The sequence below is a fragment of the Staurois parvus genome, unplaced genomic scaffold (assembly GCF_062004578.1).
Source record: "Staurois parvus isolate SC_StPar_1 unplaced genomic scaffold, SC_StPar_1.0 ptg000105l, whole genome shotgun sequence".
In the NCBI taxonomy this organism is placed as follows: domain Eukaryota; kingdom Metazoa; phylum Chordata; class Amphibia; order Anura; family Ranidae; genus Staurois; species Staurois parvus.
Window position 1 is genome coordinate 4,733,742 of NW_028317901.1, and position 22,313 is coordinate 4,756,054.

The following is a 22,313-nucleotide window of genomic DNA, read 5'->3' on the forward strand; positions in this document are numbered from 1 at the left end:
CAGTTAAAGCACATCTTGTTTGTTTCATTTCAAATCCATTGTGGTGGTGTATAGAGCCAAAAATGTTAGAATTGTGTCGATGTCCCAATATTTATGGACCTGACTGTAGGACCAGACACAGAAAGAAAAGTCACGTTGAAAGAGAACATTAAGATTATACCAAGGTACCCTGAATTATAATAAAGCTTACCTGTGGGTAAAATGAATATCTCCTAAACATGCACTGTTTAACAGATATTCTAGTGAGCCGCAGCCGGTGATGCCACAGATGAATTTGCTCTGAAGGAACTGCAGCTCCTTCAGAGCTGTGTGCTGCGACCGAGACATCATCACGGCTCGGTCAGTCAAGAGGCTGCAGCCCGCGAATCCAGAAGGAAGACCGGGTAAAGGTGGAAGCCCCTGCAGAAGTGACAACGCGCCACTGGAGGGCTTCATTTAAAGGTCTTTCATAATGTGCTAGCATGCGTTGCATACTACCACATTATAACATTTTATTTTTATTTATTTCAGGTACTTATATAGCGCCGTCAGTTTACGCAGCGCTTTACACATATATATTGAACATTCACATCAGTCCCTAACCCTCCAGGGGTGTACAATCTAAGGTCCCTAACTCACATTCATACATACACATGTTAGGGCCAATTTGGACAGGATCCAATTAACCTACCAGCATGTCTTTGGAATGTCAGAGGAAACCGGAACACCCGGAGGAAACCCACGCAAGCACAGGGAGAACATGCAAACTCCATGCAGGAGGTGCCATGGTCGAGAATAGGACCCATGACCCATTTACTGCAAAGCAGATGTGCTAACCACTAAGCCACTGTGCCGCCCCGCAGGGAGGGTTTCATTTTTCCCCCTCAAGTTTACTACAGCTTTAAAAGGTGGAAATGGCAGATTGTAGGCCGAAACCTGCTAGAACAAAGGAGGACTTCAAATGAGTTTCCAAACACCTATCAACTGAAGGAGGGGTCTACCATGAATAGAATTAATAAATTTATAACCTAGTGCAAGAATGGTTGGGTCCACAGTGTAAACAGACCTCTTCTTGTGAAATTCTTCCATAGGATAAAAGGTGTCAAAATTGACAGAAGGGAGCATTCATTGTATAAGACCCAGTTGACATGATCAAAAGTAGGAAAAGGCTTTCTAAGAAAGATCCTGTTTATTGTGCCCATAGGAATAATGGGGGGGGGGGGGTGTCACTATGCAGCACTAAGTTTAACTATCCAGAGACTAGTAAGCACTGCCTCAATCAATGAGACCACAGTAGATAGCATTTGGCAAGAATCTGTAGTGACTTCACAAAAGTTTTGTGGTGAAAAATCTTCAGCAGTCTCCGCTAACATGTCTGAACTCCTCTTGCCTTCTGCTGCAGTAAGTGCACTAGGCAATTCAGGTTGTAGTCCATGAAAATAGTTAGGGGGAGGAGATGCAGGACTAATATGACTATGGCTTTTATGACTAATGGCCCGCGCAAATTTCATAAGTGGTGATAGCCTTTGGAATAAATCAGATATTGTGGCAGAGAAAGCTGGTTTAGTCAGACAGGCTGCATGTCGTAGGTTAGTGAGGGAGTCTGAATCAAGGGCCTGGAGTTTTGTCATTGTGAGATCTTGCTCCGAAACAATTGAACAGCTAGCAACCTGAGAGGAACTTGAACTTTCCTGGCCTGCAGCAGAAACTCCACTTTCTGTCCCATGTCCTCCTGTTCCCAATCCATCATTGCAAAGTGAGGATCTTCTCCTATTCATAGAATAGATGTGGACTGAGGAGGCTTCAGTGTGTGAGATGACAAATGATGAACTTGTGTCGTCAGCAGAAAATTGTGGTTACAAATGTACAGTTAGGAGTCATATAGAGAAACTTCTGGTAGTGAGGTGGAAGAACAGACCAACAATTCTAAATAAGTAAATGCTATAATATTGGTACAAGGAAAAAAAGGGAAACAATTAGGCTACGTTTACACAGACGTTTGAATCTGGCAGCAACTAAAGGCCAGTAATCTGCACTTGAAAAAGATTAAAGGTTTCCTGCAGATAGTTATAGTTTGTAGGGGAGTTTAGCAGCGTTTAGGTGTGGCAGTGTTTTCAGGCATTTTTTTCTCATGTTATACCCCAGACACCTCCTCTTCCACTTGTTGGTAGTTTTCTAGGCAAGGATATAGAGCTGAGTAATTGAAATGGAGTACACAGCAAAGCTGGTGCTTACCAATGTGTGCCTGCTTGAGAGGAGAAAACTGAGGGCTGGTTTACACACACAGCACTATTTTTAAAAACGCACCTCAGTAAACTGCATAGTACTGCAATTCGGTGCCCGCAAATGCACTGCCCTATATTCTGTGTTTGGAGTGCCATTAACAATTAATTGACACCCGAAAGCAGATTGCAAGGGTGGCGCAGTTATCTGCAGTGGGGGAAACATGCATAGAGCGCACCTTTCCCACACCAAGGCAGAGAGAAAGGCAGAGAGATAGGCAAATTAAGTGTATCCCCTAACTACCCAGCATTTAACTAGGGGATATTTTGTCCTGAAGTAGAAGGAAATCAGAACCCATCCTAATAAATTTTACAATCTTACCAAAATGTCAGTGTCTACCTTTGACAGGCTACTAACTATTGTTAGATCACGTCTGAAAATAATGGATATCAACATTAGGGTGCATGTAAACCACCATGAGAAGGAATACCGACATTTCAGAAAGAGAAGGGGAAGCGTGTCATTTTCTGCTGCAAAACACACTGCAGCTATCTGCAGCTAAATGTAATGTGTGTTTACCTGAAAATAGATGGACAGAGCACTTTCCTTGTTCTAAACACAGCTAAACTGTCTGCAACTAAACGTTGCTAATCTTTATGTATGAATAACATGGTTACTTTGCATTGTGTGAGTCCAGCTGCTTAATTAAAAACAAAAAACACATTCTAAACACAGCGAAAGTCTGAAATTTAGACATCCATGTGAATTTAGCCTTAAAATTGGGTAAAAAAAACATCCCGTGAGTAGATCATCCTGTAACCTGTGCCTTCAAAACCGCATGTAATCATAGCACTGTGGTGAGTCTCATAGGATAAGAACGCAATGTAGTTTATACTACAGATCCATCAAGACAAACATAACAAGTAAACCAGTATAGCCAAAGGTACAGGGAAACCTTGTCTTACCATTTTCATAACGCTGAGCCTGTTCATGACCCAGGCTTTGAACCTCACGGTGGACATACCCTCAAAGACATCTTCAGGGTCCGGGTGCCATGGAAATGGACAATAGCTCTGAACTTGTATAGCACCCTCCGGCTTCCTACATTTGTTGTACCACATGCCAAGCAGAGTGTCAAACGCAGAATCCAGTGCCCAAAGCAAACAAAGTTCAACCCAGAAATGTCAGCTAGCCAGTAAAACCCCTCTCACTCCTGTCATGCTCAAGTTTCATGCAAAAGCAGTAGTGATCATTGGACAGAAGGGTGGGACCTGTGTACCTTAAACACCAAGAAAACAATTCTAGGGTAAGTAAAAAATCCTGTTTTCTTAAAACATTGTTAATAGACACAGAGATACAGTACATGGGATGTCCAAAAGCAATTCAACTGAGGGGAGGGCAATAAAGCAAACAAAACATTAACAAGCCCACAAAAAAAAGAGCTAAACTGGGGGCTAATTGCAGCTCAAAGAGTTGCCTGAAGGCCCCTGCATCAGCTGAGGCCTGAACATCTACCTAGTAAAATTTGGCAAATGCATTAACAGAAAATCTGAGAAACAGCTGAAATGCTCAAGAAGAATATCCTGATCTAGTGGAAGGTGCCTTGACAGGAAAAGGTGTGAACTTGTTCTCAAGTCTTTAGACATCTGCCTACGCCACCCAGAGATGGTGGACCCTGAGGAATCACGAAAGAGTGAGGCAATCTTCAGGCTGACATCCATCATGAGATTCTTTCAGAGAGATGGAGAGGAGGATTTACCCAACACCAAGGCTGAATTTGTGATTGTCCAGGCCAGGGATAACTTGGTCTTGGGTGCCAGGTGTCCATGATTGTTCAGAGTATGTGCCTTCTTGTACTACTAAGACAGAATGTTGAGTTGCAATGGTGATTGCTGGAATTGGGTGAAGGGGACTGACTCAAAAGAGGCCACCATCAATCCCAGAACTCCCACGTCACAAGCAGAGTTTGCTATGGGAACAGACAGCCAGGAGTCTGTCTCATGGAGGTAAATTCCTAAACTAAGCAATATCTAGTAAGAGACGTACTTACTCCAAGCGGATCGGTACCAGTGCTCTCTTCTGGATGTTCAGTATTCAACCAAACCTCTTGAGAGTTTGAAGTGTTTGTTGGATATTGACTGATAAGGCCTGTGCCTTTCAGTAGAAGGCTGTCCAGATACTCTGTTATGGGTATGCCCTGCAAGTGTAGCAGGGCTAGCACCTTTTTGAAAACTTGAGGTGCAGTGGACACGCTAAATTGAAGAGCAATGAATTGTTAGTGCTGCATGCCCACAGCAAAGGCGAGTAGTGTTGATGTCCTGGAAAGATAAGGACATGCAAAAAGGCAAACTATGTCCACAGAAACCAGAAAATCTTCCAGATGGAGGAAAGAAATGGCTGGCTGGGTATATTTCATATGGAACTCCCATACCTGAATGAAAAAATTTCACAGCTATGTTCCACAAAGTGCTTGCGCCCACATACAATGACACCAAAGTGTCAAACTAACAGGTAAATAACACGTGACCAACAGTAGACTTTCAGGTGTGTGCAGCATCAGCCTCCCAGGGTGCCTGTGGTAATTAGGAGTTTACAAGATATTAATCCCTGTAAGAGATAAAACTAGGAAGCAGTACACATGCCAGGCTCCACAGAAAAGAGGGGCAAAGCCCTCATTGCTTACTGCAACGGTGGTCTGGACAGAAACCCGTGACTGACAGAAACTGCAGCAAAGTACCTGAAGTTGCCAAAGCAGTGGGAAAGTCAAATTCCAGTCTTTGACCCTTTGGAGGGCATACTCCAAAGGAGTCTTCTGGGACAGGATTATACCAGATGGGTGTACCATGGCCCTGGACCTGTAAAGCATTCTGCGGCTAACTAACACAGCACAGAGGGTGTCTGGAGAGTGCCAACAAGCAGAGGCTAGTGCCGAAAGGTCATATTACAGGCAAGTTCAGCATCTTCATCATGGTGGGGTCCAGGTTTAGCCTTTAAGTCAGTGCCAAGGATTAGTCAATCCAGAAAACTTCAAAATAAGCTCTCTTGGGTCTGCAGTCAACAAATATTGATCAAAAGAAAAATGTCTTGATAAAAAAGGAACAATAGTTTTGTTTTTCTCTGAGGAGAAAGGATGTCCATTCTCCTAGGACACTAGCAAGAATCCAAAGAACGATGGGTGAGGAAACGAGTTATACTGGCCGACTAACAATTTAATGCCAATGCCCAATTCTCCTGTAGGTGGCAGTATAACCCATAAGCCTCAGAATTTCTTTTGACCTTGTACCATAATGCACATTAATGCAGTTGAATATGTGTACACACAACACACATGTAAATATTCCAAACATCAGCCAAAACTATTTGTGACAAAATACTCCATATTTAAATGAACACTCACATCCATGGAATTAAGGTGACCTTTCACTTCTAAGACAGGAATTTGATGGTACCATGATGCTGCAAGATTTCGATTAACTGCTAAACTCAGGTTGATAGGATAGAGCAACTGTATATCAGACTGAGATGGAGTGCTGCTCAACACTGTTCTGCAGAGAAGCAGAAAAAAAATAAAATAAAAAAAAAACATTGATTCTAAAAGTTATGATTTCCCTTAAGTTCAAAAGCATTTAAACAGTTATCTGGTTTTTATATATACACAACCTTTGTTCTATAAACATTTAATACATGAAAAAGGATTTCCAATACTATGGGTTACCTAAAGGGACAACACATAAGACACTGCTTGGCTTCCTGCCCTGCCTTAAGCTTAAATTTACCTGGGAAAGTCATCCTGACAATCCATTTTTTAGATATTACTTTACATGGTAACATCACAACAGGTACAATTTTTTCATCCACCTATCGGAAGTCTTGTTCTGGCAATACCACACTTTATACCACAAGCTGCTATCCACTCCACACCACCTGCGCATTACCAGTTGAGGAATTTATCAGAGCACGTAGAAATTGTTCTACAGATTTGTTATGTGACAAGGAATGTGATCTTACTGATACATGATTGAGATAAAGAGGTTTCCCTGACTGGTCCATAAATTAGGAAAGAGAGAATTGCCAGTGATAAGAATAGGAAAGCTCATTTGGACTCCACTATTAACAGTGACAAGAATAAAACAAAATCAAGGGTATCCAAAAAAAAAAAAAAAAAAAAATACATTGCAAAAGTCAATGTTTCTAGTTTCTTAATCATACATCACAGGATATAGAGTTAGCCTATGGATCCATATACCACTGCTGGGGATGGTAATGGTTTTATCTGGATCGGTCCCCTACAGCCCCAAACCTTGTTGCAGAAGATCAGGGATAGCCTGTATTCTTGTCAGGCAGCACTGGATTTGGGGGCAGCGCTCACTAGGGTACATGGTATTGTCACTGGCAAGGTGCTCTACAGGACCATGGCAGTGATCCACCTGGGGCAGGAAGGGTTGTGTCGCTAAAAGCCCTAAAGACATTTAGAGCTTGCCTGTTGTGATTTCTGAAGATTAGACTCTAAAATAGCTCTGTGGCCTACATTGGCGTTTTTTGCGTGGAAGTCTTCATACGTGGTTGTAATTCTTAGACTGCGTTCTCTCAATGGAGGTGCCCTTTTGGCAGTGTGTTGTTCATGGAGGTGCGGCTGTGTCAGTGCAGCCTATGCTGGAAAGTACAACTGTGTCTGCAAAGTGGGCAAGATGCTCACTGCTATGCAGATTGCTACAACGCTGTAGTGGTGTTCAATGGAGGTAGAATCAGCGGCATCCCCGAGCACCTGAAGCATATGTGGAAGCACTCTCCAGGTCCTCTCCAGGTCCTTAGATACTTGACACCCATCTGGAAAGGCACTGCAGCACTGGGAGTTGGGTATTCTTCTGCTAGGTGCAATTTATTACCTGTTTAAGGTAGTACTTCAGTTTTTAAATTTGAGGCCTTAAATAATCATTTGTTTTCTGTAAAGAATCAGTTCGTAGATATGTTATATAGAATCAAAGATTAACATTCACATATATGAGGCCGCGCGGGCCGCATTTTGCACGGGCACAAGAGCTTGGATCAGCAGATTAACGTCAGCAGACAGAAAATTTTAGCCCACTGTTGGCTGAATATGGATCACAGGAGTGCAGAACTAAGTGCACTCTGACCCACAGGAAGAATAGGGCCAAAAGAGCTCATTTCATCTTTGTTGAGCAATAAAGTGTAAAACATAAGCAAAACCTTAAACTACTTAGGAGTCATGCTCCTTAGACTAGATAACCCAAAAGTTTTTTTTCTGCATTACAATCCATTGGGGTAGTGTGATGCCTACAATTGATTTCACACTCCTGTACTGTTGGGCAGAACTGAAAGTTTCGGGGGAATTTTCTTGCTAAAGAAAACTCCCAGTGATAGAAGTAGTCAACATGAGGTTTAACTTATCTTAAAAGGAGAGTTTGGCATGGTTGTAGCTAAGAGATTTTTAAAAATGAACTGCACTTTTCTTCTAAACGATGCACTTACCTGGATAACTTGAACTCAGTTAAGCTGATGGTCATGCAATCTACAACAGGTGCAAGCTCTTGATCTGAAGATATCAGTCTAAATTGATTCTGTATTTTGATTAACCCCAGATCTGCCACTAAGGCATTATTGGACACAGAAGACTGAGGGATAACTATCACTGGAGCTTTAAGATGAATATCCATTAGCAGCCGAAAACTTCTCTCTGCCAGGTCCTTCACACTGGTGGCCGCACGGTGTGCTGCTTGTGCTGTGGCAGCACTCAACCTCTCTTTTGCGGCCTGAAAGTTATTTAGGAATCTCTGTCAAAAAAGTAAAAAAAGGACACATCAATTTGAATCCAAGATGCGACATGGGAGACTGCACATGAATTTTACATACATCACTAAAAACAGCAATATGCATATCACCACTCATCATATACAGTTACAGTGGGCAAATCTTCATTAGGAATGGCATATCCCCAGTCTTTTTTGCTAAAGCTAACTCCATCAGTTGCTATCCCATATGTTTGCAATACAGCAACAGACAGGAGTGCAGTGTCTCTCTCTATAAAAGCTTTTGTATATTTTAACACCAATTTGTACTCTTTCACAGCAGATTACACCGGAGAGGGCCTAGTAAATCTCCTTACCGCCATAATCACTTTATAATTTAAAGCTTATCAAAAGATATTATCTGGAAAATAATATTATTCAGAAAAAAAATGAACTAGCAGTCATTTCCTTTGCTCGACAGACTACAATAAGTGCATTAATATTCCACTATTCATAAAACAGTGCCTATGTTATTTAAAGCATACAGAATGACTTTCATTACGATCACTTTCTATAATGGATACATTTGAGACCTCATTTCTGAAACCTTGAAGGCTGTAAGGCATATAAACTGATTTCCGTGCTAAATGGCCATAAACAACAAAAGTCAATGTCTTGTTTGAAAGACTATCTTGAGCATTTCCTAATATTACTGTTTTGCATAATCTTATTTTACTTGTTTTTATCAGGGTTCTCAAGGGTCACTAAACATCTTTGATAACAATAGTGTTGTCATTTGTTACAATAGATCAACCACACAAGTAGTCAATTGATGTTATAAATGGGATATGAGTGAGAGGTTAGGGAGAGAATGGGGTGGTTGTTGAAGAGAATACTTATTTCCTGTATGAAATGCGTATTGTTGACTTTTGTTTCTATTAAATATCTGTACTGGAGAAGCGATATAGCATAAAGAGTAAGAGAGGGAAGGTGACGGTATATCAGGTATGTAGGGTAATCATTAGATAAATAGAAGGAAAAGATATAGGGGGCATGAATAAACTGAAGGATATGGAACTTATAGGGGAAAGGGGGAATGGGTGGAGGGCAAGGGGAAGAAGTACCCCCCCCCTCCCCATCTCATCCACAGCCAGTCAGCAGCAGTGCTGCAAGAATTACGTGGCCAAGATATTGCAGATCACTTTGGAGCTTCTGAAGACTGTCTGAGCAGTCCAAGTCACCGTGGACTGTTATGTTTTATTATGTGCTTCAGCAGTCAGAGGTTTGAGGCACATGATCCAATCCAACTCTGTGACCCACTCAGCAATAAAGGGGTATGAGTTGAGACTGACAATGGTGGGGGATGACAGCTCTGACACCACCAGAAAATTTTCTGTTAAGGATAGAGAATGTGGAGGGTAGTGTGACACCTATATCATCATATTAAAATGTTTAGGTTTTTCTTAAGAGGATGGAGGACCTCATTTATGAGGTTCAATTAAATAGGTAACAGTTATTCAAACTGGAAAAGGGACACTTAAGAGAAGATATGATTACAACGTACACACATATGAAAGGTGCTCAAGGGTGCCCACCAGCGTCCTTGCAGTTGTTTGATAACTAAAAGCCATCTATGGTGGTGGCAGTTGGGACCTGTAATTTGTTCATTCACAGATCTAGTTTTAAATTGTGACAGTGGGTGTGGGGAGAGGATCCCCCACCTGCTGTCACATTGGGGGAATCTGGGGTGAGCGTGGCTGCTGCATTAGTAACAAGTTACACCCGAAGTACAACTGTAACACGCAACATGTTACTAAAGGTGTACTTATCCTTTAAAATGTGGAACTCACTCAGGAACTGGTATTAAATAGATTGTCAACAATTTCCAAAAAAGTTTAGATATCTTCTTCAGGAAGCAGAATATACAGGGCTATGGGCATTGTTAGAGAATAAAGGTCACACACACACACAGCTGGATGGACCGTTGTCTATTTTCAACCCTACAAAATATGTAACCTGATTGTTATTTCTTTTTAAAAAAAAAAAAGCATTTACAAACAGGTTCATACTTACCTGCTCTGTGTAGTGGAACTGCACAGAGTGGCCCCAAACCTCCTCTTCTTGGGTCCCCCTCTGGTGCTCCTTCCCTCCACCAAGTGCTCCATAAAAATCCACTTTCTATGGGGGCACTTGTCCAGCTCGCACAGATAGCAGGACTCAGCCCCACCCGCTCATCACTGGCTTTGATTCACAGCAACGGGAGCGAATAGCTCCTGCTGCCTTAGCAAAGCCAAGTGAGCCAAGGAAGTGAGAGGAGAGAAGAGCTGCAGACATGCACAGCTATGGACTGAATGCAGGCTCAAGCAAAAAAGTTTAAGGTTTTATAACCACTTTAAAGCTGAACTGCAAGAATTTAAAAAAAAAAAAACCCGAATGAGTCAGAATTCAATAAATCTCATAACTTCCAAATGCTTTCATAACATTTAATGTTTTGAAACAAGAAAATAATGAAAACAATAAAATGTTTTACTAAGACATGGCATTCAATCTCAGTTTGTTTTTCTATGCACGTTTTCTCTTTTTCTCTTACTATATGCATACATTCTCACAAGTTTGTATACCCATCTTCAATCTTATTTACTAATCCTCTTCAAAACATCTTTCAGGAAATGAACTGTAACATTCTAAGATTATTGTAAAAGACCTGTGAGGAATAACAAATCTGCTTTTTCAATTTAAATACTGTATGTACAGTCATGGCCAAAAATATTGGCACCCCCGCATTTCTGTCAGATAATGCACCACTTAGCTCAGAAAATTGTAGCAATTACAAATGCTTAGGCATTCTCATGTTTCTTTTGTTTGTATTGATATGACACAAAAAGGCGGAGAAACAAAAAGCCAAATCTGACAAATTACTATACATCAGATAAGCTTTGTAAAATAAAAACCATCAATTCTCTGGCATACCCGAACTGTGCAGTCTACCCAGTTCCATGTCTTCTGGAGTTGTTTTCCATTATTTTAAGCCTTTTTGGAAATAGAATAATTTCTCTACATTCAAGCTAGATTTAAACATTTCATATAGGCCTGAGGCATGTCTACGGGACAAATATATTGCAAGCATTCTGTCTTCCCATTTCAAATATTTCTACAAGTCAAGGGTTATAAGTATGCCCGAGGCTCACATACAAAAAAAAGCATGACATAGGAAGAATATGGTGCCGCATTTCCTCCTCCAGAAGTTAAATAGTGGAACAGTGGACAACAAGTCAAAAAATCTAACGCAGACTTAAGAAGCTCATAGATTTCTTGATTTTCTTTCCTTCCACCACGGGTAGAAGGATAGAGAAAAAAAAAAAAATCGCCTGATTCCCCTATTAACACTGACTGTGGCACTACTGTGTTTTGCAGCCTGGGGGAGGTGGACACCTTCCCAGCGGGCAGAACACAATGGTTACTGCTAGCAGCTATAGCCACTGGTAGTGATTGAATGTAAAAAAATCCATCAGGCTGGTTGCACCCAAGTCGGTTGATGGATCAGCTTGGGTACAATCAACTTGCTCATACGTACATGGATCAAATCTTAGCTGGTCCCTGCTGAACTGGCCGAATTTCGAATTTCGATGTATGGCCAGTGCTATCATTTGCAATTGTGTGCAAAGGTCACATAACCGATGGGCAGAACTCACAAGCTCTACTTTGATTCGGTGATGTGAAGGTTCTCTCACTCCTCATTGGCTCAGATATAGCAGCAAGAACCATTGTCTCCCATTACTGTCAATCAGAGCCGATGACAAGGAGGGGGGCAGACCCAAGCCAATTTCTGTGTGTTTTATGGACACACAAAGTAGGGTATGGGAGTGAGCATGCAAGAGTGCCTCCAGAGCAAGCAGCTTACTATGGGGGCACTCGGCAGGGGGTATATGGAGTATAATATTTTTTTTTTGTTTTTGTTTTTTTAATTTTTATTATTATACAGGATTTATATAACAAACCAGCTTTACCCTCCCTATTAATGCAATATCTCACCTTGCTCTGCACATGCTCAGTTGCTGTCTATTCTCAGCACTGTACTTAAAATTAGAGCGACTAGATGATGATCAGCTGACAGTTTTAGGATTTACTGTTGCTGAAGGGGGAAGAAAGCAACAGGCATGACACAGACTGTGGTAAATGAACACAGATTAGGGAGGGAGAAAAGTAAAGCAAGAGAGGTGACAGGACAAACCCTGCTGCCAGGGAGGCGCAAAAGAATTAAACTTGTAAGGACAGTGTCATACCTTTTCTCCCTCAACACTTTAAAAGCTCCCATCAGCCTTCCTTTATCTATGAGTCAAGACACACAATCAAGACTGGAAATGTACACATTTTATTTGAAGAAAGTAACATGTCGTTTTTCAGACCAAAGAGAGGGGGAGAGTTCTTGAGGAAGGAAGTGACTGGACGGTGCTTCAACAAAATGGTGGCTTCCAGTAATAAGAACAGGAGCAATATGTAACAAAAAGCACATGTAACAATAACTTAGATACATTCAAAGAGACCCTGGCACCAACTTTACCCGTCGATGCTGGTGCCTCCCAGCCCTTTAAGGGGTTTGAGACATTGGGAGGCAGGGTGGTGTTTAGGGTCATGTGACCTCTCTGATGGGCTATCACACAGGTCACATGATCGGAAAGATCCCGAACGCAAGTAGTGATTGAGATCTTTCTGTAAGGTGTTGGTAAATGTGCCGGAAGCACGCTCTGTTGTTTGTTTTTTTACTTTTGGTACGCAAATATGCGGCTGCCTGGCGCCAAGGCCCAGCCGCCGAGAGGCCGCATATTTGTGTACTGTCGGAGTCAACAGTTTAAATACTGAAGTAAAAAGTACAGAAAAATCAAGTATTTTAAATAGTTGCCTGCAGCACTTTCCTTTATTGAATATTTTATTCATATGGTATGTGCCTGTAAACTGGCTAGAAAATTTGACTACTCCATAAAGAGGGTGATTTACTAAATCTGGAAAGTGCAAAATCTGGTGCAGCTTTGCATGGTAGCCAATCAGCTTCTAACTTCAGCTTGTTCAGTTAAGCTTTGACCAAAAAAAAAACAAACAAAAAAAAAACCAACTGGAAGCTGATTGGTTTTTCACTCATCAGTTTTAATAAATCAATCCCAAGCCTCCCTCCTTGCACGTCATAGCCTTCTCCTCTAGTGAGTGTTTCTAACTATTGTCACTGCTGATCCAGCTAATTCACTCCTCCCCTTCATTTTACATAGACTGTGGTAAAGAGCAAGGTGAATACTTTAGAGGGTCATTAGAGTTCTGAGTCTGCTGGCTCAGCTGACATAACATCCAAGGTGGCACCAACCAGTAACGGTATCAGGGCTTTGGGATGTCGACTCAAGCAAAGTGTTTACAGGTAAATAACATACATAAAATGTGTTAAATGCACATACAATCTTATCAGAAGATTTTAGTGAACATTGTCTGGCAACAGGGTCTCTTTAAAGAGTTAATGGAATTGCAGAACCTATTTTGGGCATAGCGTGTCTCGCGATTTTATTTGCACTATCGTGGCATGTTCGCCGCATAGAAAAACGGGCCACAATCGCGGCAAAAACACTCTACGTTTTTATATGCCTTTGAAGCACACGGCACCCAAACACACGATCGCACGTTTTCACACTTTCGCAGCACAATTACAAATCGTGGCAATTCCGCCCGTGATTTGAAATGCCTGAATGTGAATGCAGCCTCAAGAAATATAACTTTTTTTTTTACATTAGTTTCTGATGGGACAAAGTAAATGTGGTACTTTGAAACATCTTCCTAGGTGCCCTAAAAAAAAAACTAGCTGCGGTATTGGACAGGGTGCTACTCACGGAATTAAACTGAAAGGCCTGAACTTATTATCGACATAATGTAACATGGACATGCTGGAAGCCATTTTGTTTTATATATTCTATTCGTATACAAGGTTTCTGAACACGGAGCATAAACAGCAGACATTCCCAGGTTCTCACAGCATACTTTCCCATGTTGTAAATTTGGGGGGCAGCTTAAGAGCTAAAGACTGGCCAGGACACCAATTTGCAAGATTCATTGAGGTCTATGTCTCAGATTGACATGCCTGGCTTCTAGTCCAGCAGCACAAAACCCTCACTGCTCTGCACATGATAGCAGAGGAGAGGGCGGGGAAGTGGTGTTTCCGTCAGTGCGATTGCCGTTCTGAGTGAGAACACAGTACACGCAGAGGTGTATTTACCACAAACAAGGCATTTGCCTAGGGTGACATTTTTCAGGGGGGCAGCAGCATTTTTCAGGGGGGCAGTGCCGCCCTTTAAAAGATGGGATGGAAGAAGGGACACACGCAGCACTGTGCCCAGGTAGGATCTGAGAGAGGCTGCGGGCTGCTTGATGGAGCCGTGAAGGTGAGTGTCTTATCTCGTGCCGGGGTAGGGTTGCCAGTGTATGGGAGGCGGTGGTATTGGAAGGCTCTCTTGGGTGGGGTGTTGTTGGTCAATTTCAGGGTCTCTTCGTGGGGGAGAGAGGTGTTGGTCGGTGTCAGGGTCTCTCCGTGGGGGGAGCCAATTTTCCTGTTGCCTAGGGCAGCACGAAACCTAAATACACCACTGAGTACACGGACTTCTATCCCTAATCCCTAATGTCTCACCTCTCCCACCCCATTTATGTCAAATGCCCCCCTTTCCTCCACTTATCCCCAATGTTCCTCCTCTCCCTCCACTAATCCCCAGTGTCCACCCTCTTCTCTCACTTATCCCAAATGTCCCCCCCCTCCTCTCCCACTTACCCCCAATGTCCCCCTTCTCCCCACCACTTATCTCCAATGCCTCCCTCCTCCCCCCAGTTATCCCAAATGTCCCCCTCTTCCCCCACACCTATCCCAAATGTCCCCTTCTCCCCCACTTATCTCCAATTTTCCCCTTCTCCCCCACTAAACTGCAATGCCCCCCCACTTATCTCCAGTGCCCCCCCTTTTCTGACACTTATTCCAAATGTCCCCCTTTTCCACTTATCCCCAATGTTCCTCCTCTCCCTCCACTAATTCCCAATGTCCCTCCTCTCCCCCCACTTATCCCAAATCTCCCCCTCTTATTCCAAATGTACCCCTCTTCTCACACTTATCCCCGATGTTCCTCTTCTCCCCCCTAATCGTCAATGTTCCCCCTTTCCCCGACATTAGAAATGAGCAAATTGCCCCCTCCCCCCATTTAGCACCAATGCCTCATAACCTTGGCACCAATGTCATCCCCTATCACTCCTTAGCACTAATTCCCCCTGCTGTAAGTTGTAGCTGCTCTTCTGTAGCAGCCCCTCTCTCTGATAATCTGTAGGTGGGAGGAGAGAGGATTTGAGGGTGGGAGGAGGGCTCAGTACTAGAAGGGGGAGGGGGGGTGTTGTAGACTGGCCTGTGAGATATACATTCCGGAAGCCTGCACTCTATAGGCAGCGCACTCCGGAAGCCTGCACTCTGTAGGCAGCGCACTCCGGAAGCCTGCACTCTGTAGGCAGCGCACGCCGGAAGCCTGCACTCTGTAGGCAGCGCACGCCGGAAGCCTGCACTCTGTAGGCAGCGCACGCCGGAAGCCTGCACTCTGTAGGCAGCGCACGCCGGAAGCCTGCACTCTGTAGGCAGCGCACGCCGGAAGCCTGCACTCTGTAGGCAGCGCACGCCGGAAGCCTGCACTCTGTAGGCAGCGCACGCCGGAAGCCTGCACTCTGTAGGCAGCGCACGCCGGAAGCCTGCACTCTGTAGGCAGCGCACGCCGGAAGCCTGCACTCTGTAGGCAGCGCACGCCGGAAGCCTGCACTCTGTAGGCAGCGCACGCCGGAAGCCTGCACTCTGTAGGCAGCGCACGCCTGAACCCTGCACTCTGTACGCAGCGCACGCCTGAACCCTGCACTCTGTACGCAGCGCACGCCTGAACCCTGCACTCTGTACGCAGCGCACGCCTGAACCCTGCACTCTGTACGCAGCGCACGCCTGAACCCTGCACTCTGTACGCAGCGCACGCCTGAACCCTGCACTCTGTACGCAGCGCACGCCTGAACCCTGCACTCTGTACGCAGCGCACGCCTGAACCCTGCACTCTGTACGCAGCGCACGCCTGAACCCTGCACTCTGTACGCAGCGCACGCCTGAACCCTGCACTCTGTACGCAGCGCACGCCTGAACCCTGCACTCTGTACGCAGCGCACGCCTGAACCCTGCACTCTGTACGCAGCGCACGCCTGAACCCTGCACTCTGTACGCAGCGCACGCCTGAACCCAGCGCACGCCTGAACCCTGCACTCTGTACGCAGCGCACGCCTGAACCCTGCACTCTGTACGCAGCGCACGCCTGAACCCTGCACTCTGTACGCAGCGCACGCCTGAACCCTGCACTCTGTACGCAGCGCACGCCTGAATCCTGCACTCTGTACGCAGCGCACGCCTGAACCCTGCACTCTGTACGCAGCGCACGCCTGAACCCTGCACTCTGTACGCAGCGCACGCCTGAACCCTGCACTCTGTACGCAGCGCACGCCTGAACCCTGCACTCTGTACGCAGCGCACGCCTGAACCCTGCACTCTGTACGCAGCGCACGCCTGAACCCTGCACTCTGTACGCAGCGCACGCCTGAACCCTGCACTCTGTACGCAGCGCACGCCTGAACCCTGCACTCTGTACGCAGCGCTCGCCTGAACCCTGCACTCTGTACGCAGCGCACGCCTGAACCCTGCACTCTGTACGCAGCGCACGCCTGAACCCTGCACTCTGTATGCAGCGCACGCCTGAACCCTGCACTCTGTACGCAGCGCACGCCTGAACCCTGCAACCTGTACGCAGTGCACTCCGGAACCCTGTACACAGTGCACTCCTGAACTCTGCCCATTGCAGTATGCACTAATGGTATTTAACAATTCTCCATTAGAACCCTCCCACTGTTAGGCAGCAGTGCGGTGAGGGTATGGTTCAGTTTCTGCACCTATTCCCTGAGAAAGAAAAGCCCTGGCGAGCTGTTCCATCCCACAAGACACCAGATCAACCAGCCAGCTCAGAACAGGAACCCCTCTGTCCGCCACTGTTATAGAAAAAAAAGAAGCAATGAACATACATCACCATCAGTTTCCCCTGCACCATTTTTATAAAAAGGAAAGCATTTGATTACCCAATTTTGGTGTGATCAAATGCTTTTAAGGGCAGAAGAGGGATCCATAAGAAGTACCTGTTACTGCCTACTGCTGTCACAAGGGATGTTTTAAAAAAATTTATGTTTGGGAGTTCTAGGAAATTTGCAAAATTTGCCAAAACTAAAATACCATTAAAAGTTTAAGTCACCAAAAAGCCCGTTTTCATTTTTAAAAGCCCCAGACCTTCCTAAAAGCACCTCTGCTTAATAAGAAACATCAACCCTTCATATTTTCTATTCTGGGGAAAAAAAATATATTTTTTTTTATCAGAACAAGTAGATTGTCATGAGGGACAAGTAGATTGGAACCCCATTTTAGTCCCTTGGACAAGTAGTTTTTTTTTTTAAATTTCCACACCCCTGATAATAAATAATTATTTTGAGTTCGTTATATTACAATGTCTGTATGCTACAGAAGAAGTTAGATAATTAAGTAATCTCAGTACAAATGACCTCAGCGAATGTCTGTAAGATGGATAGAATTTTTGTTATCCCAGAATCACTTAGGTAACATATTATTGACACTGGTCCCAGTTTGTCTAACCAATTCTGTCAAAAGAGCATCTACCTGTTAAATATATTGCATTTTAACAAGCTATAGGGTAGAGGTCAACTTTTGACATGGCACAGGAGGTTTTAAGAAAAAACCCAAAATTATTCCTTATCCTATACTGCCCCCTTCAGGTAATTGGGTTCATTTGAGAATATGACACCTAGTGTGAGGACAAAACTAGGCAAGATAAGCTGTGCCCCCAAAGGAGGGGGGGGACAAGGAACAGACAGACAGACAGAGACACACACAGAAGTGAGCTGACTTAAAGCTGATATCAATGATACCATATAATCTATATTGGTAACATATAACCTTCATTTTTCTTCAGGAAAATTGTACTCACCTTATATCTCCAGCTAAACCGTTTAGTCTGATACAGGTTATGGTTAGCATCAGAGTTGATTTAAAATAAATTTAACTACAGTATAAATGGTCTTCATTTCAATTGTCTGGGGGGAGGATTCTCTTTGAAATATCCCTGAAACTGATTTCAGCTTCTACTCAATGGTTTATCTGGGTATATATGACAAAGTAGACAACTCAGTGTAACATTTGTTCTTGACCTCAGATAGATTCTAACCTTATTAGATTGTCCTGTGTATGGGATTATAAAACAGCTCATGCCAATGTAAACTTCGAGCTTTGAATATCTGGTTGTAGAGAGATCACGTGGTCAATTCGCATCACCTTTGTTATATTTTGCTGAGTTACTGAGAGTTTCATACGCTGTAATTTTTAGACAGTTTGCCCTCTTTCATTAATACCAGACCAATATATTTTGAATACCTTTTGTAGTAATTTTATTTATATATATATATATATATACATACATACATACATACATACACACACACATTTTTCTTGCACATTAGTGCTTTTTATTTCGTCTTCAAAATTACCACAAATAAAGAAATCAGATTATTGGTTGATTTATGAAAATTAGTAGGGAATCTCCTTAATTCCAGATACCAACCGGTTTTCATAATTTATATACAGTAAGTCCCCGACTTACGAACATTCAAGTTGCGAACTTTCACATATACGAAAAATCGTGGAAGTAGCTCACGTGTTTGCTGGACATTGTCACAGTTGTGCTGCTGTGTGCTTACTGTACAATGCGATAGTGTACTGTACAGAGCCCAGGGTGTCTGGAAGCAAGAGGAAAAGCAGTGGTGATGTGGAGGGGACTGCTAGGAAGTGCAAAGCAATAACCATGGAAACAAAAGTGAAAATAATTGAAAAATTGGACCGAAGCGAAAAGATGGTAGACATCGCTTGTTCTTATAGCACGAATCGTTCAACCATCGGAACAATTCTAAAGGACAAGGCCAAGATCATGGAACATGTGAAGTCTGCTGTGCCTATGAAGTAAACAATATCCAAAAAGCATGGTAAAGTGATAAAGGAGATGGAGAAACTTCTCAGTGTGTGGATGAAGGATCAGCATCAGCGTCGAGTCCCACTCAGTTTAATGCTTATTCAAGAAAAAGCTAAAAGCATGTTTAAAGACTTGAAAAAAAAAAAAAAAAACAACGGGGTGAACAGTGTGCATATTTTACTGTCAGCCATGGATGGTTTAACAGATTCAAGGCTGGAGCCAACCTTCCCAACGTAAAAGTAAGTGGTGAGGCTGCAAGTGCAGATACCATAGGTGCCCAAGAATTTCCAGCAACACTTAGAGAAATTATTGACGAAGGTGCTTATTTACCCCAACAGGTAACGTCGATGAGACAGGACAGTACTGGAAGAGGGTGCCAAAACGAAGTTACATCAGTAAAGAGGAAAAGGTGATACCAGGCTTCAAAACAGCAAAAGGACAGACTGGTGGCAATGCTTCCGGTGATATGAAACTAAAGCCTCTCTTAGTTTACCATTCAGAGAACCCAAGAGACCTCAAAAGCATAGCAAAAAACCAAGGGCTCTCTACCTGTTGTGTGGAAGAGTAACTCCAAAGCCTGGGTTATACAGGCCATTTTCCAGGACTGGTTTTTCCACCACTTTTTTCCAGAGATAGAGAAATATTGTTTGGAGAAAGATATCCCATTCAACATTCTTTTGCTGCTTGACAATGGACCAGGTCACCCCCATTTCATGGATGACTTTCATCCCAACATCAAAGTAGTGCATCTGCCACTGAATACTACGGTGCTCATCCAACCTATGGACGAAGGAGTTATTGCAACTTTCAAGAAATATTATTTACGTCAAACTTTTTGTCAAGCAGTAAAGGCTACTGATGAAACAGGAACAGCCATGCGACAATTTTGGAAGGACTATAACATCTACAAGGCCATAGAAAACATCAACTTTGCTTGGCGTGAGGTTTCGGCTTTCACCATGAATGGGGTTTGGAAGAACCTTTGCCGGCAGTTTGTTCATGAAGTTCCAGACATCACTGGATCGTTTTTTCCAGAGGGTAGACAGAATTGAATCCATCAAAAAACTTGCGTTATCAACATAAGGTGTGAGTGAAATTCCATCTTGCCCTCCATTTCCTATTGCTGATGATCCTTCAGCTCCATCAACATCAGATGTGGGCCAAATTCCATCTTGCCCTCCATCTCCTATTGTTGATGATCCTTAATCTCCGTCAACATCAGGTGTGGGCCACATTCCATCTTGCCCTCCATCGCCTATTGCTGATGATCCTTCAGCGCCACCATCTCCCACCTACCCTTTCTCCTCCAGTTAGTAACTCTCTTCTACTATATGCCAGTTTTGGTACTGTACTGTACCACCATTTTAAGATAACTGTAAAAGCAAAAATAGTTTTACAGTTGTACCGTATCACCATTAAGGAAACTAGAAAAGTAAAAATAGTTTATTTACAGTATTTTTGTGTTTGTTTTTTTATGCTTTACATTGTATATTTGTGTCAGAGGTGTATAAGACTCACTTTGTCAGACTTATGAACGAATCCAATTTACGAACGTTCTCCCGGAACGGAACTCATTCGTAAATCAGGGACTTACTGTACTCATTATTTTCTTAGAGCTAAAGTCCTGATACCCCCTTGGCGCATGGGCACTCGACATAATACTAGATAGACGACGGCTGTTTTGATAGAGAGCGCCTGTCTTTAGCTCCCAGAACTAAGTGGGCCACAGAATGAGAAAGGTGATGTGTATCAGACTTACCTACTTCTACATCCCTCATTCTAGTGCTTGGCTTGAGCAACAGCTGGGATCCATAGACAGGTGCTATAAAGCAAACCAGCCATCTCCTTTCTGACTGCAGTGTCCGGTGGCTAGTGATTTAGGGCAGCTAGGAAGATGGGATGAAGTACTACATGTACTTTGTTCCAGCAGAATAAAAATGGTGATAATTAATCTTTAAAAATTCTAATTTTAAAAGATATTTTTGATGGAGAAAAAAAAAAGCTTCCTCTATAAATAGTTCTATTTATGTTGCACAAACTAAAATTTGCATTATATGCCTTTGTTTTAATAACCTTATCTTTCATTGTTTACATTTATTGCATCAGGTGTCAGCTGGGACTAATTTAGAGGCAATGTTATAAAAAGGTAACATTTCCAAACTAACAAAAAGCGGATATCTTCGCTAAACAGCGCCCATCTTCAAACAAAAGGATGAATCAGTGCGGAAGATAGGTGAAGCAAGCTCAGTGCACTGTTCTGGAAAAAGAAGCCCACGAACACACTATAAATGATGACATAACAAATTAGCTGCACTTCGCTCACATACAAGCACACATGGTATTGTCTACTATAATGCACTGTATGCAAACACAATGAAGAACTAATTTTTTAGAAGGATTACAAAAACGTACATTCAAGAGGAAAATTAACTCTCATAAAATTCTAATAAAGAATCATTTAAAAATACAGAAGTTCCAGTTTCTAATTAAAGCATCTTCCGTGAGAAGCTTGAGTTTCTGATTTCTGCTGTTTAAACTACTTCCAAATAATCTTAAAGGACCTTCCCTTCAACTTACAGCCTAGTTTCTAAAACTGTTGCTTAAGGAGTCCCCATCTTCCATAAATTCTTTTATTGGTCCCAACATGGACCAAGACAGCTGAGTCATGCCCAGTAATTTATCAACTCAGTCCACCACATGCCGCACCCTGGCATAAGAGAGACAGCAAGCCATTTGGTTGAGGTGATTCTGTTTACAAATTATTCAGCAAATCCCTCTGACTATAGAATTCCCCATTAACACCAACTGTCTAGGCCAGTGGTGGGCAACCTTTTTTTTCAACTGAGCCACATTTTTAAAACTGAAAATACATCCCCCATATAGTAATTCATCCCCCATAGTAATTCATCCCCCATATAGTAATTCATCCCCCATATAGTAATTCATCCCCCATATAGTAATTCATCCCCCATATAGTAATTCATCCCCCATATAGTAATTCATCTCCCATAGTAATTCATCTCCCATAGTAATTCATCCCCCATATAGAAATTCATCCCCCATAGTAATTCATCCCCCATAGTAATTCATCCCCCATATAGTAATTCATCCCCCATATAGTAATTCATCCCCCATATAGTAATTCATCCCCCATAGTAATTCATCCCCCATATAGTAATTCATCCCCCCTATAGTAATTCATCCCCCCTATAGTAATTCATCCCCCATAGTAATTAATCCCCCATATAGTAAT

General features: G+C 43.0%; 1 protein-coding gene across 2 annotated transcripts in view; it reads right to left on the reverse strand.

Annotated features, from left to right (window-relative positions):
• VPS13C (vacuolar protein sorting 13 homolog C) overlaps positions 1–22,313 on the reverse strand; it is a 352,171-nt gene that overhangs the window by 166,866 nt on the left and 162,992 nt on the right. For both annotated transcript variants that reach the window (XM_089671418.1, XM_089671417.1), the window contains 2 exons: positions 7,693–7,994; positions 5,600–5,747 (listed from right to left, as the gene is read on the reverse strand). In XM_089671418.1, the coding sequence (XP_089527544.1) occupies positions 5,600–5,747; positions 7,693–7,994 (450 nt within the window). The remainder of the gene's footprint in view (positions 1–5,599; positions 5,748–7,692; positions 7,995–22,313) is intronic.